Consider the following 16,276-nt stretch of genomic DNA (forward strand, 5'->3'; position numbering starts at 1 on the left):
CCTCCCAATGTCAAATCCATTTTCGCAACAGTGCTAACAGCAGCTGTTCGAGAAACACTTGCCCAATATGAAACAGTATCTCTGCTTATGCCCACTAAATACGAGATTTGTTTGAAATTTAATTTCATATATAATAAAAGTGAAAGTTGAAGAAGTTTTGATATCCCAATCTTTGACATGAAAAACGAAGAGTCCTTATAAACACTTATTTTTCTTTTGCAATTTTTACATACCCAGCAACGCTTCCCCATATTAAGACATAAATTCATTGGTTTTTGACAATTCTTGCATTTTTTGGAACAGCAATTAAGTAATTGCACTCGATACCACGTCCAAGCGCAATCAGGGTCCATAAACATTCTTAAATATCTCGAAATAGATATATTTGTTTCCATTTCAGTCAGGATCAAATGATTACGAAAACTGATCAATCCCATATTTTCTAAAAAAATGAGCATAATTTGTCAGCAAAAATGTGCAAATAAATTTCACTTTAAGTGATGTGAATATTACATATATATCCATTTGTTGTTGTTTATACCATTTTTTCTAGGATCAAACAAAAAAAATTGGTACCCCTATCTTCTGCATTTACCGTTATATGTTGATAAACCTTCGACAAATACATTCATTTGCATTGGTTTTTACCTTTTTTTTTTTTTTTTTTTTTTTTTTTTTTTTTTTTTTTTTTTTCCAAATATTTATATTTTTAAGAAAAAATTATAAATTCATTTGGTATTCAATTTTTCAAAAATATTCTGCATGTTGCTGAATTTTTCACTGACTTGAAAATTCAATAAAAATGCATTTTTGCATGAATGAAAAAATATATTTAACATGTTTTGAAAATACTATTTTATGAAACTTCAATAATGAAAGGAAAAAGCTAACAAGAATTATTAAAGACAAAACTAATTATTAAACTTTGGAAAATGAAACTGTTTCAATCAAACGTTGCAATCAAATCCTTCAAAAAAAAATTGAATAACCAAAACGACAGTTTGATTTATGAAAATATTCAGCTTCAGTTTTGATTGAAGAAAAATAATTAATAAAGAAAATAGAAGTTATGTTGTTTGTTTTCATTTTCAATTGTATGTTTTATTATTTGTGCATCTCTAAATGATCCATAATTGACACTTCCAATTGACAGTTGCTGGTTGCCTTGAACAAAATTGAATTCATGCGTTACAAATGCAATTGGACTTTGATGAGCTGAAACAAAAATAAACAAAAAAAAAAGTCTTTCATTGATGAAAAGAAGAAGAAAAGTTGAAACAGCACTGAGCATCTTCCTGTTGTTCTTCACCCACTCATTCCTGTTCACTCTGTCAGCGCTGTCGTATGCGACCACAGAGAAAGACGGGATGAGTCATTCAAAGTGAAAAATGATCCACTTTTCTGCATTCATCCCCTTCGGCTGGCTCCTATCAAACTCAGAAGATCTTTCAGCAGAAGGAGCGGGCTGAGGATCAGAAGGTGGGGATTGGAACACAGCTGTTGGTTGAAGATGCTATTATTGCTGTTGTTGAGGCAAAAGTGGATTTGATGATGATGATGTGCTTGTTGAAGATATTGCTCCAGAGAGCTTTGTCGAACGTTTGAGGATCAATTGATGAAGATGAAAAATGAGAAAGAGAAGCAGAAGGAGTGAGTGAAGAAGACTGGAATGATAATTGTGGACAGTTTTGTGCTAAGACAGCAGAATTTTTTTAAAGCGAAACCTTTGTAGATTTGGAAATGGACACAGGAAATTGAGGAGGATAATATAAATGAGGAATGAATGTTAAGCGATGAGACACAGTTGCTGGTGATGGAGAGATGGACCTTATTTGCCGATTATTTTTAAGTTTTTTATTCGTTTTGTGCTTTACGATATGGAATGAAGAATAGGAACATCGAATGAAACAGAAGGAGCTGCTATCCAATGAAGAGTTAACTGAAAATCAAAATGAGATTGAAGAACAGCAGTAGTTATTAAAAAATTCACTCTTTGAAAAATCTTCATTGAACTTTCTGCATTTTCTTTATTTTTCTTCTCTCTTAATATCAGTTCTCTTTCTCTTTCTCTTCCCCTTTCTCTCAATTTCTATCTCCTTCTCTCTCCTTCTCCCCCGCATTTCGCCTTCCACTATATTCCGCACATCCGCCAGCACATAAAAGAACTGCACGAACACAAACTAGTTTTCTGCATCAATCTTTACATTCATCTTCAGCGATGCCACTCTTATCCCCAGCGCATCCAGCTGCTTCTTATTCAGCAGTCGCTGCTGCCCCTTTTTCTCCTTCTCCGCTGCCTCTTTCTTCAGCTTGATGCGAATATTATCAAACTTTTTCTCGTCCTTCAGCCTTTCCGCTTCTGCATCTTTCTGTTCAAATTGAATTAGGCTCTGCTCGGCCTCCTCCTTCTTCCGCTTCTTAGCAAGTATCTTCTCCTGCTTCTTCAGTTTTTTCTTTTCTTGTTCTGAAATTCTATTCTTCACATCCCTCAGAATCTTCTCAATCTCTCTTTTTTCTTTTTCATCTCTTTTCAAATCCAGCCTTCTCTGCACACATCGCTCTTTAATCTCCTGATGCTTTTTCTTCAACATCATTTCTGTTTCTCTCTCTGCCTCTCCTGCTCTTTCTCTCGCTGTATCTGAATCTTCTTTTCTCTCTCAGCAATCTGAACTTTTTTATTCGATCGCTCTGCTGCGTTCTGCCACAATCTGTCGTTTTTTGCCTCTTATTCGTCTTTGGAGTCTTCCGCTTGTACTTCTTTCGATTCTATTTTTCCTTTTTTCTTCTTGTTGTCGTCTTCTTCAATCAGTTTCATGAGCAAAGCGTCATCTCCAGCCCCTCCCATTAGAGAATTATTCCTCTCGCTCTCCAGATTCCTCTTGTTCCTTTCGAAGTGTTCGTTCATTGCGAAATTATGAATCTCGACAAAGGATTTTTTTGCTCTGTCTCTCATGTCCTCGTCCAGTGCATCCTGGTCCATCGCACGCAAATACCGCACTCTCTCATTCGTGTTGCGCAGCCTATCGCCCTTCCTCTTCTTGTTGATGTTCCACCAGTTCCAGCTCTCCCGCTTCTTCCTCAATCCTTCCAGCACATTCTGGGCAGCCCACTTCCACAGGTCTCGCAGTCACTTCGACGCCACTTTCCACCCAATAGCAACTGTGTCCTTCTTCCGAAGATTCCTCGAATCGATGTTAACTGGATCAGCTGAAGGTGAAATCGAAGACGTTGGTAAAGAGATAAGTTCATCGTGTGGAGTGAAACAAGTCACAGCAATTGAAATAGTTGTGACGTGCGATAATGCTTGAGAAAGCGAAGAGGCAGAAGCTGAAGAAGCTGAGGATACAGAAATACTGCTGTTTTGAGGTGAAGTCATCTGAGGAGGAATTTGTGTGTTTTATCGTGTTGCGTCAGTATTAGCCTTTAGTTGCTGTTCCTGCTGTTGTCAAATGTGCAACTGCGGAGACAACGAAGAACCAGAGATGAATTATTTTTGTTCTGTCACTTGTGAATTTGTTTCGCTCACTGGCAAAGTCTTATTGTGATTTGACAATGGACTGAAAAGAGGTAGGCTCACAATTTTATGTGCATATTGTGAATGTTATGCAGATGACATTGATTGATTTAGTGATTTTGTGGAAGAAACTGCAGAAGGATGTGATTGCATGTTTTTCCCGGGAGTGGTACTGTTTAAGGAAAATGCTTCAGGAAGAGGTTTGTATTTCATGATGGAACTGTTGTTGTTGCTTATATCTTTGATGAATCAATTGCATGTTTAGGAGGAAATTTTGAATTTGAAGGAGCACATTTTGCTGCTGTAGCTGCAATAAAGACCAGAAATTGGGCAGAACAAGGTGACGTTCTTGGATGAGATGGAGGTGTTGGAGGAAAAAGAAGAAAAAGAAGGAGAAGGAGAAGGAAGAGAAAAAAGCTTGAAGAGAAGATGAAGGAGAAGAAGTCGGATTGGAAAGAGGAAAAGAGGAGATGTTGGAAAAAGCTGAAGTGAAAGAGATAATAAGATTTGATTGCAAAGGAAAAGATGGAATTATGAAAAAAGAATTAAAGGAACAAATAATTACCTAACAAATAGTTATTCTTCATTTTTTCCTTCTGTTTTCAATATTAATTCATCTTTCTTTTTCAAAATCGTGAGCAGTTTCTTTTTCTTTTTCTTTTTTCAGCATCATAATAGAATTATAAAATCTCCAAATTTTCGAAGCTTCTTTCTATTTTCATTTGAATGAGATTCTTTCCATTGTGCAACTTGAATTATGATGTGCAAATCTTCACATATAGGATGAAATCTTCATCAGTGGATATAACAATTCTGTCAAATTTCTATCTTTAATTGTCGAATTCAATAATAAAAACAATGATTTTTGTTAAACCTGAAGTGCATGTTCCCCCTTTTTGACCACAAATTTGATGTTTGTTCACAAAACAAAAAATATGTAATTATTATGGAATGCAATCAAAAACTGTTTTTTATTCATATCATTTATTTCAAAAATATCGGAAAGAAGATGAAATGTTTTGCAAAAGTGTGGTTTTGGACGGCATATAAATTATATCAGACAAACAAACACTCAATTTCTTTAAAGAACTTAATAATATTTCAAGTTATAAATGACATTTTTAACAAAATTGTAATGAAAGTCAATTTTTGAATAAAAAGAAATGTTTTCAAAAAAATCATATCCGTTCGACAGACAGATCTTTTCGACCGACTGATCTTTGTCGTTCGACTGATCTCGACAAAGATCTGTCGATAACCCATTGAAATCTTTCAATATCAATTATTTAAATATTTGTTTATAGGAATCTTATGAAAATAAAAAAAATAAATAAATAAATAAAAATAAAAAATGATTGAAAAAATGGAAAAACTTAATCTGGATTTGTTGTTTTTTCGTTTATCAAAAAAAAAAAAAAAAAAAAAATAGAGGATTGTCTTGTCGGTCGACTTGTCGAGCTGTGAAAAAAATGTCGGTCTGTCGCAAAGGCCTATATGTTATTTTGAAATAAAAACATCTGCGTCACATACCTTCTGACGTGAACATTTTTGGAGTGACGTGGCGTGACAAAAATTTAATTTTCTTCACTCATTTCACCAAAATCCACATTTATGAAAAAAAAAATTATAAAGAATAATTAATGTATATTATATTTTTTTTAAATGTGATTAAGTGTGTCATAATAATAATAACCATTTTTTTTAATGTTCATTTTTCAATATGGATGATTATTTTTGAAATCATATCTTTTTTCGGGGAGTTGACTTTTCAATGATTGTTGGCTTTTGGAAATAAAATTTTAATACAAAAGAAAAAAAGCATGATAATTGTTTTTAAAATCAAGTGTTTTTTCAATATAAAAGATGAAAATGTCTTCAATAAGCCTTTTCACTTTTCAATTTTTTTCATTGATATTCAAAAGATAATTCTGAACCTAAATTTTTGAATGAAGAAATATGATTCAAAAAGCAATCGCCCATATTTTTTACACAATGGGTTGTTTGGTAATAATTTTTTTTGTTGTGGAAATACCACGGCACCCACATCACTGTCTGTTACTGACGTGATTTAAATCAAAAGTTTATTTTTTCAAATGTTTGTGTTTTTTATTTGTTAGAATGTGTTAATAAAAATTTTCAACTAGTTAAAATTCTAATATTTATTGTTTGTGAAAATTTTATTAATTTTCACAGTTTTTCTAATATTTTTTCGAACCATTTCTATCATTAAAGCATGTTCTTCACATGGATTTGGAGAGGACAAAAGATGCGCTTATCAACACAAAAACAATGGCAGGAGTTAAAGTGTGAGTATCAGAAGCGAATAACTGTTCGGAGAAGTTTGTGCGCGCTGTTGCATGGGTGCTGTGGAGAACGCTGTGCTGAAGGAATATGTCAGCAGGCAGAGGATGTCGAAAAGTGCAGTGCAGCAGCAGTGTTGGTGGTGATAGAGTAACAGTTGTCGGCGTTCCGATTTCATTCGAAAATGGGAACGGGAGATTGAGAAGGAAAGAGGGATGCGTGCTGGTTGTTGAGGAGAATGTTGTGAAGTGGGAGGGGCAGAGACAGAGCGCTCCGAAGGCGATCCTGCAGTGGAAAGAGTTGGCGAAGTCGGAGAGCACAGCAATGAGCGAGGTGTTTGATTCTGGGAGCAGGAGTGAACAGTATCGGATTAAGTCGCAGCTGGTGCTTGTGAAGGAGTGTGAGTTCAGGTTGTGGAACACGAGCATGGATAACTTGTCGGAAGGCGTGATCGAGCAGAGCGGTGACATGGTGCTAGCTGAAGATGTGGAGATCAGGAACAACAACCCGCTGATTGAGAGGTATTTGTCAATGGCGCAGAACTAGGTGCGCAGTTGGGAGTAAACTAGGAAGAAGAAAACAGTGCAGGAGCTGGTGTAATGCAAGCGGCACTTCCAGCAAATTGTGCGGGTTGCAGCGGGAGCTAGCGAGTGAAGTCATACTGATTTGAAAACACAGGGCAGAACACACAGCGGAGGGGGTACAGGAGGATCGTGTGGGATGTAATTGAGAAGAATGGGGTGGGGGAGGTTGTGCAAGCTCATGTGGAGTATTAAAGCGAGGAGCTGGCTGTGGAGGAGCAGGCAGAAAAAAAGGAGCAGAGGGAGTGCAGGGGAAGGAGGCAAAGGATCTAGGAAATTTCAACTCGACATCAGTAATTTCGCTGGAAAGGAGAAAAAAAAGGGAGGGCTGTGGGCGGTGCATGTTTAAGCTGCATGTGTGGACAATCATTCATCATGTTGTGGTGAGTACGGTGGGTGTGATAGTAGGAGTGGTGATTGTGGGGTGCTGTGTGCTGTAGCTGTGGCAGGGGAAGCAGCAGGAGCAGCGGCTTGCGCAACTCAAGGAGATGGAAGAGGCAAAGCAAAAGAACAAAGTGTGGAGTGGTTGCTCCGAAAACATTGAAGGAATTGAATATAGAGCTGGAGAAGAAAGTGGTGAGGAAGGATGGAGGTTCATGATGGAAATGAAAAAGAGAATGGAGGACGTGGAAAGGGAAGAGAGGAGGGGAAGTGTGTTGTTTGTGAAGAGGAAGATAATCCTGTGCATTAAGCGAGAGAGTTGTTTGCAGTTGCGAATTTGGATACATGAAGGATGCTGGGGCTGCTGCTACACAATGAGTAATATTCAGAGAAAGTTGAACGTTGGATGGAACATGGGTACCTTCACATCCTGTAGAGTGGAGAGACGGAGATGCTGCTTACGAACATAAGCCAGTGGGAAGTGATGGTGAACAGGGAGGATGTGGTGGGAAAGCGTGATGTGGAAAGCTGCGAGGAGATGTGCAACCTTGGAGAAGCGGAAGCTTCTGTAAAAGTTACTGGAGAATTTTTCGTGAAAGGACTATGTGGAAGTGAGGAGGAAAAGGGAGCGGAGGGCAAGAGTTGAGGAAAAGTGGTGGGAGATAAAGAAAAAAAGTTGAAAAAGAAGATGAGAAGATGAGGAAGAAGAAGATAGAGGAGGAGAAATGATTCTACTTAAAATTTCGGTAATTATATTGAAGAGAAGTGTTAGAATGTGATTTTGATGAAGAAGAAGAAGAGGAAGAGGAAGAAGGAGAAAAATGAGAAGATGAAGAATTAAATGGAGAAATTGAAGAGAAAGAATGAGATAATGATGATGATGATGATGATGAATATGAAAAAACGGAAGAAAATCAGAACGGGAAAAACGAAATGCTATTACGCACATTGACTTTTCATTCACACAAAGAAGTTTTCACAAAAATGAGCGAAACTACTGACAAATAAAAATTTGGAAATTAAAAATGAAAACAGAAAACAAAATAATTCAAATTTTCAGAAATCATTTTTATTGTATATTTTTAAAAAAAATATTTTTTTAATTCTTCATGGATAAGATTATTTTGATTCAAATTTTTTAAAAAAAACTTGCAAAATTATTTTTCTTTTTAAAACATACTGTTATTAATAAAAAAGTATTAATTATCAATTGCAAAAGACAATAAGCATAATGGAAAATCGTTAAAAGAATGTCGATTGAAGAGAATATTTTTTGTTCACAAGAATTCAATCAAGTTTTATTCTTTTCAAAAATGACATTAAAAAAATATGCAAAACTGAAAATAATTATTCGAAAACATAAAAAAACAAATTGAAGAATCCAACTGTTTATTCAAATAGAAAGTCTTGACTTTTATCAATGCCTAAAAAAGGATAGAAATAAATTAATAATTTATAAAGGTTTATTGATAGAAAATTGTGCATAAATTTTTGTCATAAATATTTTGAATTATTGGAAAGTGTTTTATTTTGTATAAATAATTTTTAACAAATGTGGGAAAATATGGACTTTCAAGTTTTTTATGCACAAAGTGTGAAAAAATTGTTTCACTTATAACATTTTTTAACTTAGCCAGATTTCAAAATAAATTTGATTTTCATATCTGTGAACAAACATCATTGAAATCAAAACAGAAAGTATTGTAATATTTCACGAATGTCAAAAAATGAACCCATTTTTATTGTGTTTTTTGTTCTCAAAAAGTCAAAGAAAAGCGCATGATTTTTCAATGAAAATGCTTGAAGTCAAATATTTCACCCCAAATAGTTAATTTTTATTGAAAAAAAATCAAAATAAAAAAAAAATAATAAAAAAAAAATAAAAAAAAGGGCACTGACTGACTTGAGATCGCATTTTCCAAGGTGACACAGATGTTTATTGAAACTATCAAGGAAATTTGAAATTTATTTGAAAAATTGAAAATAAGGCAGTTATTTTTAGTTTCACAAACAAACATTTCGAAAAATTAAACTATATAAAAATTTGAATTTTTCTTATTGTTTTTTGCACATTCGAAAATAGCTGTTAATTTGTGTGATTATTTGAGTAATCATGACTTATTTCCGGGAGCTAATTTTACAAAGGTTGTTTGTTAATGAGTCGATATTTTGTATTCAAATGAAATATTCATAACATCTGTTTCAAAAACTATATTTTTAAGAGGAAATAAAGAGAAGCATTTTTTGTACAATAATAATCCCTTTTCAGTTTTCATTTTCTGATATATAAGGGACAATTTCGAACCGAAAATAATGAATGTGAAAATATGGCATAAGCACAGAATAAGCACACAAAATATTTTTGATTCTTTCATGCATTTTCGCAATCTTTTGCTTATCAGGTTAAAGAAAATGATGTTCTTTGTCAACGCTTTGCATACTCTGGACAAAATTATAAATATAACTTTTTCTTTTAATCACATAAAAAATGGGTTTGATCACAAATTTTAATCGATCAAAAATAAGATGTCTTGGAAAAAACCATTCAAAAAGGAATGCCATGCACTGTATGAGACATTTTCATCTGAAGAATCATCTTGGAAATGGACACAACAATATTCACCTTAGGTTTTTGCAGTTTGCCAACACTGCAATAAAGACAAATAAATCTGTAAAGGAAGGGGACATTCAAGATTCCTGAAGTGCCCAAAGTGCAAGTAAAATGTTTCCTGCTTTAAAAATACCACTCTGGAGTCTTCAAAATCGCCTATTTCCACTGTGATGATGATTCTTTTGTGTTTTAGCCGGAAGTCAAAGATTGGTGAATTGGGATGATGCAAAATGTATCTCAAATGACGATTGGGTATTGGACAAGCGTTGCAAAGTCGACTGCGCAAAAATTATTTAAATTAAAGAAATGAAAAAATTGGAAGGGGGCAGGCAAAATAGTAAAAATTGTTGAAGCAGCATGGAGGAGATGGAAATACAAAAAAGGTTTTAGCATCGAAAAAAATATTTTGTTTTCATTATAATTTATTTATTTGTTGTGAATATAACTATTTTTGAAATTAGGAAAGCAGAAAAAATTGATGTAAATATTTGGAGCTGTCGAACGAAAAGGCGAAGAAGAATTAGGAAAAAAATTCGTATTCATTGTGCCTAACAGAAAAAAAGATGCACTAATCCCTATAATCAAAAACAGAATCAAAGAAGGAACAACAATAATCAGCGACGAGTAGAAAGCTTGCACTTGCAAAGGAGAAATTGGTTTCACACACCAGACCGTCTGCCACAAACGTCATAACATCGATCCTGTTACGAAAGCCAATACGAACACTATCGAAGGAATGTGGGCACATTTGCGATCTTTTTTCTTTTGATTTGGAGTGAGAAAGCGATATATTCCTGGAGTGCTTGCGACATTCATTGTGAAAAGATCAGGTAAAATTTCCTACGGAGAATTCATTGAAAAAATTATCAATTTTCAATCTGAAGATGAATTTGAATTGTTAATTGATAATGATTAAGTTGATGAAAACGAAGAAATTCCTGATATATTTGAGGCATTTTGGGAATAAAAGATGAAGAAGATACTGAAAAAGAACTTTCTTAAAATCAGAAAGCGAATATTCAGATCCATTTGGAGCTGGAACAGGAGAAGATTCTTCGGAATTTGAACGATACATTATATTATTATATGATTTTTACGAAAAATTTTTTGATCTTTTTTCACGTACATCACTTTTCGCAAGATGTTACAAAGTGAATATTAACAGAATCATATAACGGAACTTCAGTGGTTATTATATAGTGAAAAAATTTGGTCAGCGTTTTGTGTGTTTATGCAAGTCTGATATTAAAATGGATAAGAAAACAAACAAATAAAACATTCAAGTTATTTTAAATACAATTTTGAAAATGTTCAATGTCCCAATCAAAAATGAAGATTAAAGAACTATTTCTTATATCATTTTTTCAAGAAATCATTTATCTGAAGAAATGTGGAACAAAATATTTGACTTCAGGCATTTTCATTGATAAATTATGCATCAAAGATGATCTTTTTGAGATCAAAAAATATGAAAAAAATGGATTTATTTTTTGAAATACATGTGATATCACACAACATGATGTTATTATATAATGATATTTGCTTGCAGATATGAAAATCAAATTTATTTTGAAATCTGGTTAAGTTTAAAAATGTTATTAGAAAAACATTTTTTTCATTCTTTGTGCATGAAAAGCTTGAAAGTCCGTATTTTCCCCCATATGATTATGCATTAAGCTTTTGATTTAAAAAAAACAGAAAAATTTTTTGTTGATGTCATTAAAATGATACTGAAAATCACAATAACATTTATTGAATACAATATATGTTAACTTGATAAAGATTTTCTGATTTGGATTTTGACAATATTCATGTTGTAATTCTGATAACCATAATAAAAGCTTCAAACAACAATTTTTGAAACTTTGTAAAAAAATGATTCGTGAAGATAGTTTTGGAAGCAGGGCGAATCAAAGATTTTCTCAATATTACAATACAACAGAAATTTCGTTTGATCCAAGGAAAGCGGAATATTCAACATTTTCCTTGAGGCAAATTGATAGAGATTGTTTATTGAACGATCAAAGAGAAGATGAGAATACACACGATCAAAAAGATATATTAGAAGTATTTTTGTAATTGCTTTTCAAAAAAATATAAATGAATTACTTTTTAATGAATTCAAATTTAAAATTCAGCCAAAAATTTTGGATGGTTTCATAGAGGGATTAAAATCGCAAGATGCCGATCTATCTTATAAATCACTTGTTAACATAAGGAAGCCATTAACTTCAAAAAGCTTATCTTATTTTATCAGACCTCTTTCTTTGCAGTACATACGCCAGAATGTGATTGATGGAATTATTCCATTTCTTTCATCTGAGCAAAGTCCAAAATTTCAAAAAGAAGCAATTTGGATTCTTCTTAATATATGTATGCAAATTTTGCATTTTTAGTGATTTATTTTTTTGTCTTTATAAAGCAAGTCTAAATTCTCTAGCATGCACAAAAGCTGTTCTTTACTCCGGGTGCTTAGGGAATATCACGAAAATTTTTCGATCAACAACACAAGAAAATCAAATAATGGTATGATATGCATGCATTTATTTCATTTATGATGCTGTTTGAATCCCCGCAAATAAACAGATATGCTGGCTTTTGGCACATCTTGCGTTTGATTCAACAGAAGTGCGCAATTACTGCATCCAGTACGACATCGTCACACCGATCATTGAGTTTCTCCAAAGCCCCTCGTCTCCGCACAACCTGAGGCTGCGGGCGATGTTTGCGTATGCCCAGCTTTGCCGCAATGTGCAACGGAAGCTGCTCCATCCACGAGACACACCTATCACAGAAGATGAAGGAGAAGACAATGGAAAAGATAATGAAGAAGAAGAAGAAGAAGGCAGCAGAAGCGGAATAGGAAGAAATAGCACAGACATCAGCTGCATGGACAATAGTGTTATAAATAACAAGGACAGTGTTATCAATGAAAGTGGCAGTATATTCAGCAACATCAGCAGCAGCAGCAATAGGATAGATGGAAGAGAGAAGGGAGAGGAGATGTGGGGGTATAGAGGAGAAGGAGAAGGAGGAGAAAATGAACATATTTCTTCTTCTCTTCTTCCTTCTCTTTCTCCTTCTTCTCTTTCTTCTTCTTCTTCTTCTATTCCTTCTTCTTCTTCTTCTTTTCCTTCCTCTTCTTCTCCTCCCCCCTCCTCCTCCTCTCCTTCTTCCTCTTCTTCTTCCTTTCAACTCCCCAAATCTTCGTATGAGCAGAGAATCGATGAGGTTGAAGCACAATTGACTGCCTCACTGCCTCTTCTCATCAGATATCTGCCAACAACAAATGTTGAGCTTAGCAAAGACACCACAACCGCACTGAAGAATCTGTCAGATCATAATTCGACTGTTATTATTGTGTGATAAAGAGAATATTGGTGAAAGGATATTAAATATAAAGTTATTTTTATTTTTTTCTTTTTTTCTTTTTTTATTTTTTTCTTTTTTTCTTTTTTTCTTTTTTTCTTTTTTTCTTTTTTTCTTTTTTTCTTTTTTTCTTTTTTTCTTTTTTTCTTTTTTTCTTTTTTTCAAATCTTTTTCTTTTTCTTTTTTCTTTTTCTTTTTTCTTTTTCTTTTTTCTTTTTCTTTCTTTTATTTCTTTTCTTTATGAATTATTGCATTTATTTTGTTCAATTATTGTAATCTTTTGTTATTTTATGAAAATTTTTTAAACAATAATTTTTAATTATTTATTTATTCTCTTTTTCAATGAATTTTTTTTTTGAAATAATTTCTTTTTTTCTATCTAATTTTCTTTAAAATGAATTTATTTATTTATTTATTTATTTATTTATTTATTTATTTATTTATTTATTTATTTATTTATTTATTTATTTTTCTATTAATTTATTAATTAATAAATTAATTTTTTTCACCCCCCCCTTCCAACAGAATCTGGTGAAATATCATCTTCCCATTGTCTTCAAAGTGCTCAATGAATGCAACCTGCCTTCGGTTGAGCTGGCTCTGCTGAAAGTGATTGGAAATATCTCTTTCTTCAATTCGGCTGTTTGTCAGGTGTGATATTTCTATTTATTATTATTATTATTATTATTATTAAATATGAAATATTTTTAAATTTATCTTTTTTTTTTTTTTATTTTTCTATTAATTTCATTTGTTTATTCTTTTCTTTCTTTCTTTTGTTTTCTTTTATTATCTATTTTAATATTTTTTGTAATTATTTCTTTCTTTTCTTTTCTATTTTCTCTTTTTCTTTCTCTCTTTCTCTCTTTCTCTCTTTCTCTCTTTCTCTCTTTCTATTTCATTCAAACTTATTAAAAAATAAAAAAACAAAATAAAAGAGATTAATTCAAAAAGGAGTCTTGCCGATTTTATTGAAATTTCTGAGGAGAGATTTTTTGAGCATTCGACAAGAAATCGCTTTTATTTGCTCAAACATTGCAGCAGGCGATAAAATGGAAGTATTTTTTATTATTTTTTTCAATTTAAGCGTCTATTCATTTATTTTATTTATGATTAATTTTGCATTGTTGTATGCATGTATTTATTCTTTTCTTTCTTTCTCTTTCTTTCTCTCTTCTTCTTCTTTCCCCTTCTCTTTCTCTCTCTCCCTTCCTTTCTCCTCTCCCCTCTCCCCTCTCCCCATCTCCCTCCTCTCCCCTCTCTCCCTCTCCCCCTCAGATCCGCTCTCTTTTCCACAGCACCCTCGTCTCCTCTTTCGTCCAGCTCTTCCACAACGGCACCATCAAGCCCACAAGCGGCATAGCTGATTACACCATGCGAATGATGAAGAATTTAAGCGATTGCTATTTCGGCTCTTTTCAGCTGGTCAAAGAAAAAGCTTTGCTTCCAATTTGCCTTGTGTTAAAGGAAGGAATGGAAAAGGCAGTGGGAGAAGCGATTTGTGCACTGGAGAATATTCTGGAGGCGAGCGTGAGGGTGGGGAGGAGGAGGAGGTGTGAGGGAGAAGAAGGAGAAGGAGAAGGAAGGGGAGAAGGAGAAGAAGGAGGAGAAGAAGAAGAAGAAGAAGGAAAAGAAGTTGATATTGTGAACAATGCAAATAATAACACACCAGTTTCATTTCAATCTTCGTTCAATTCTTTTTCTTCTTCCTCTTCCTCCTTCTCTTCCTCTTCTTCTCCTTCTTCTCCTTCTCCTCTTTCTTTCTCTTCTTTCAATCCACCCCTTGATTCACCACCACTTCATTCAAATCAGCTACAACAAAATTCTTCTTCTTCTTTAACTTCTTCTTCTTCTCCTTCTTTTATCAACCCTTCCTCTTCTTCATTTTCTTCTTCCTCCTCTTCTTTTTCTCCTTCTTTATCTTCATTTTCACCTTCATCATCATCATCATCGTCATCGTCAACAAACCAAACACAATTTCTCCTTCCTCCTCCACCTCCTCCTCCACCTCCTCCACCTTTCACTTCTTCGTTCACTTTTTCTCCTTCCTCTTTCATTCAACCTCTTCCTTCTTCCTTCAATTCTTCATTTCCTTCTTCTTCACAACCTCAATCTCATTTTCAATCACAGTTACCATTTCAGTCATCGTCTTTATCATCATCATCATCATATCCCTTCCCTTCCTCTCCTTCTTCTTCTTCTTTTCCTCCTCCTTCTTTTTCTCTTTCTTCTTCTTCTTCTCAACCTTCTCTTCTCCCTCCTCCTCCTCCTTCATTATCATCATCTTCTTCCCCTCTTTCTTCTTCTTCTTCTTCTTCTTCTTCCTCTTCTTCTTCCTCTTCTTCTTCCTCTTCTTCTTCTTCCTTCGACATCGATGCAGAATTCAAAGAAGAGCAATTTTTGTTCCAAAGACCACGCAAAACGAGGCTGACTGATGAGATTGTGAATCAGCTGTTCGAATTTGGCGGAGTGAAAGCGCTGGATTTCTTGTCAAAAAGGGCAAAAAACAAGAAAATTAGGAAAATGGCGAGGAAAATACTGGAAGATTATGTGGATGATGCGTTTGAGGTGTATGAAGGGTATGAAGGGGAAGGGGAAGGGGAAGGAGAAGGAGAAGGAGAGGAAGGAGAACTGTTTGAAGAGGGATATGAAGAGGAGGAAGGAGAAGGAGAAGGAGGAGGAGGAGGAGGAGGAGGAGGAAAAGAAGGAAAAGAAGGAGAAAAAGAATATAAAGGAGGTGAAATGAATAAAATGAACGAAAAGAATGTTAAGAAAGAAGGGAAAGAAGGGAATGAGGGAGAGAGAGGAAAAGGAAGTGAAGAAGATTGGAAGAAGATGGAAAGCGATGATGGAGGAGGATATTGAACGGATGGTTGTTAATAATAGATTTTTCAGCCAAATTGGAAAAGATACAAGTTTTTATAATAATAACAATAATGTTGTGATTTTAATGGTGACACAGATATTAACAGAAAATTTTAATGAAGTTAGGTCACAAATTGTGTTAAATGGGTTAATATTGGAAGTTTGTTAGCATGAAAATGAAGAGTTTTAGACAAAATTTTGATTCTTTAGATATCTTCTTCATTGAAATGATTGTTAATTAAAAAAAAAAAAGTTATGAAATGAAGAAGGAAAAGGAGAATGAGAAGGATAAAAAGAATTGGGATTCATTTATTAAAAAAACAGATTCGAATTCTGAAATACATTCAGATAATAAAAAGTTTCAATGATATCTTTTGAATATGCAAAGTTTGAAGATGTGCTTATTTATTCAATTTATTGTATTTATTCATTATTTTAAACATTCATTTGTTTACAATGAGGAATTAACCGTGATTTCGTTTTGTTATTTGTCTAATTGAAAGTTCTTTTTAAAAGGATTTTAAACTTTAATTTTACTCATTCTAAGAAATTTTTTATTTTACAATTGTTTCTGTTGTTTTCTGATGTCTTTGTTAGTAGAAATAACAATTTCTTTTTATGTTATTTCTTTCTTTTACTTTTATTTCTTCTTTT

General features: G+C 33.6%; 4 protein-coding genes across 4 annotated transcripts; 2 read left to right on the top strand and 2 right to left on the bottom strand.

The window, feature by feature from the left end:
- Positions 1-2,180: 2,180 nt before the first annotated feature.
- On the bottom strand, positions 2,181-2,591 carry MONOS_4661 (uncharacterized protein; the record flags this gene model as incomplete). Its single annotated transcript, XM_067874753.1, has 1 exon — positions 2,181-2,591. The coding sequence occupies one exon, from the start codon at positions 2,589-2,591 to the stop codon at positions 2,181-2,183; it is 411 nt and encodes a 136-aa protein (XP_067722337.1).
- Positions 2,592-3,127: 536 nt separating this feature from the next.
- On the bottom strand, positions 3,128-3,376 carry MONOS_4660 (uncharacterized protein; the record flags this gene model as incomplete). Its single annotated transcript, XM_067874752.1, has 1 exon — positions 3,128-3,376. One exon carries the CDS (start codon positions 3,374-3,376, stop codon positions 3,128-3,130), a length of 249 nt encoding a protein of 82 aa, XP_067722338.1.
- Positions 3,377-5,905: 2,529 nt separating this feature from the next.
- Positions 5,906-6,361, top strand: MONOS_4659 (uncharacterized protein; the record flags this gene model as incomplete). Its single annotated transcript, XM_067874750.1, has 1 exon — positions 5,906-6,361. The coding sequence occupies one exon, from the start codon at positions 5,906-5,908 to the stop codon at positions 6,359-6,361; it is 456 nt and encodes a 151-aa protein (XP_067722339.1).
- A 4,902-nt stretch (positions 6,362-11,263) lies between these two features.
- MONOS_4658 (uncharacterized protein) lies at positions 11,264-15,622 on the top strand (the record flags this gene model as incomplete). The annotated part of the gene is made up of 6 exons (XM_067874749.1): positions 11,264-11,455; positions 11,527-11,761; positions 11,811-11,914; positions 11,975-12,679; positions 13,696-13,815; positions 14,036-15,622. The coding sequence occupies 6 exons, from the start codon at positions 11,264-11,266 to the stop codon at positions 15,620-15,622; spliced, it is 2,943 nt and encodes a 980-aa protein (XP_067722340.1).
- Positions 15,623-16,276: the final 654 nt, after the last annotated feature.

Source organism: Monocercomonoides exilis, assembly GCF_001643675.1.
Source record: "Monocercomonoides exilis strain PA203 chromosome Unknown scaffold42-869251, whole genome shotgun sequence".
Taxonomy (NCBI): Eukaryota; Preaxostyla; order Oxymonadida; family Polymastigidae; genus Monocercomonoides; species Monocercomonoides exilis.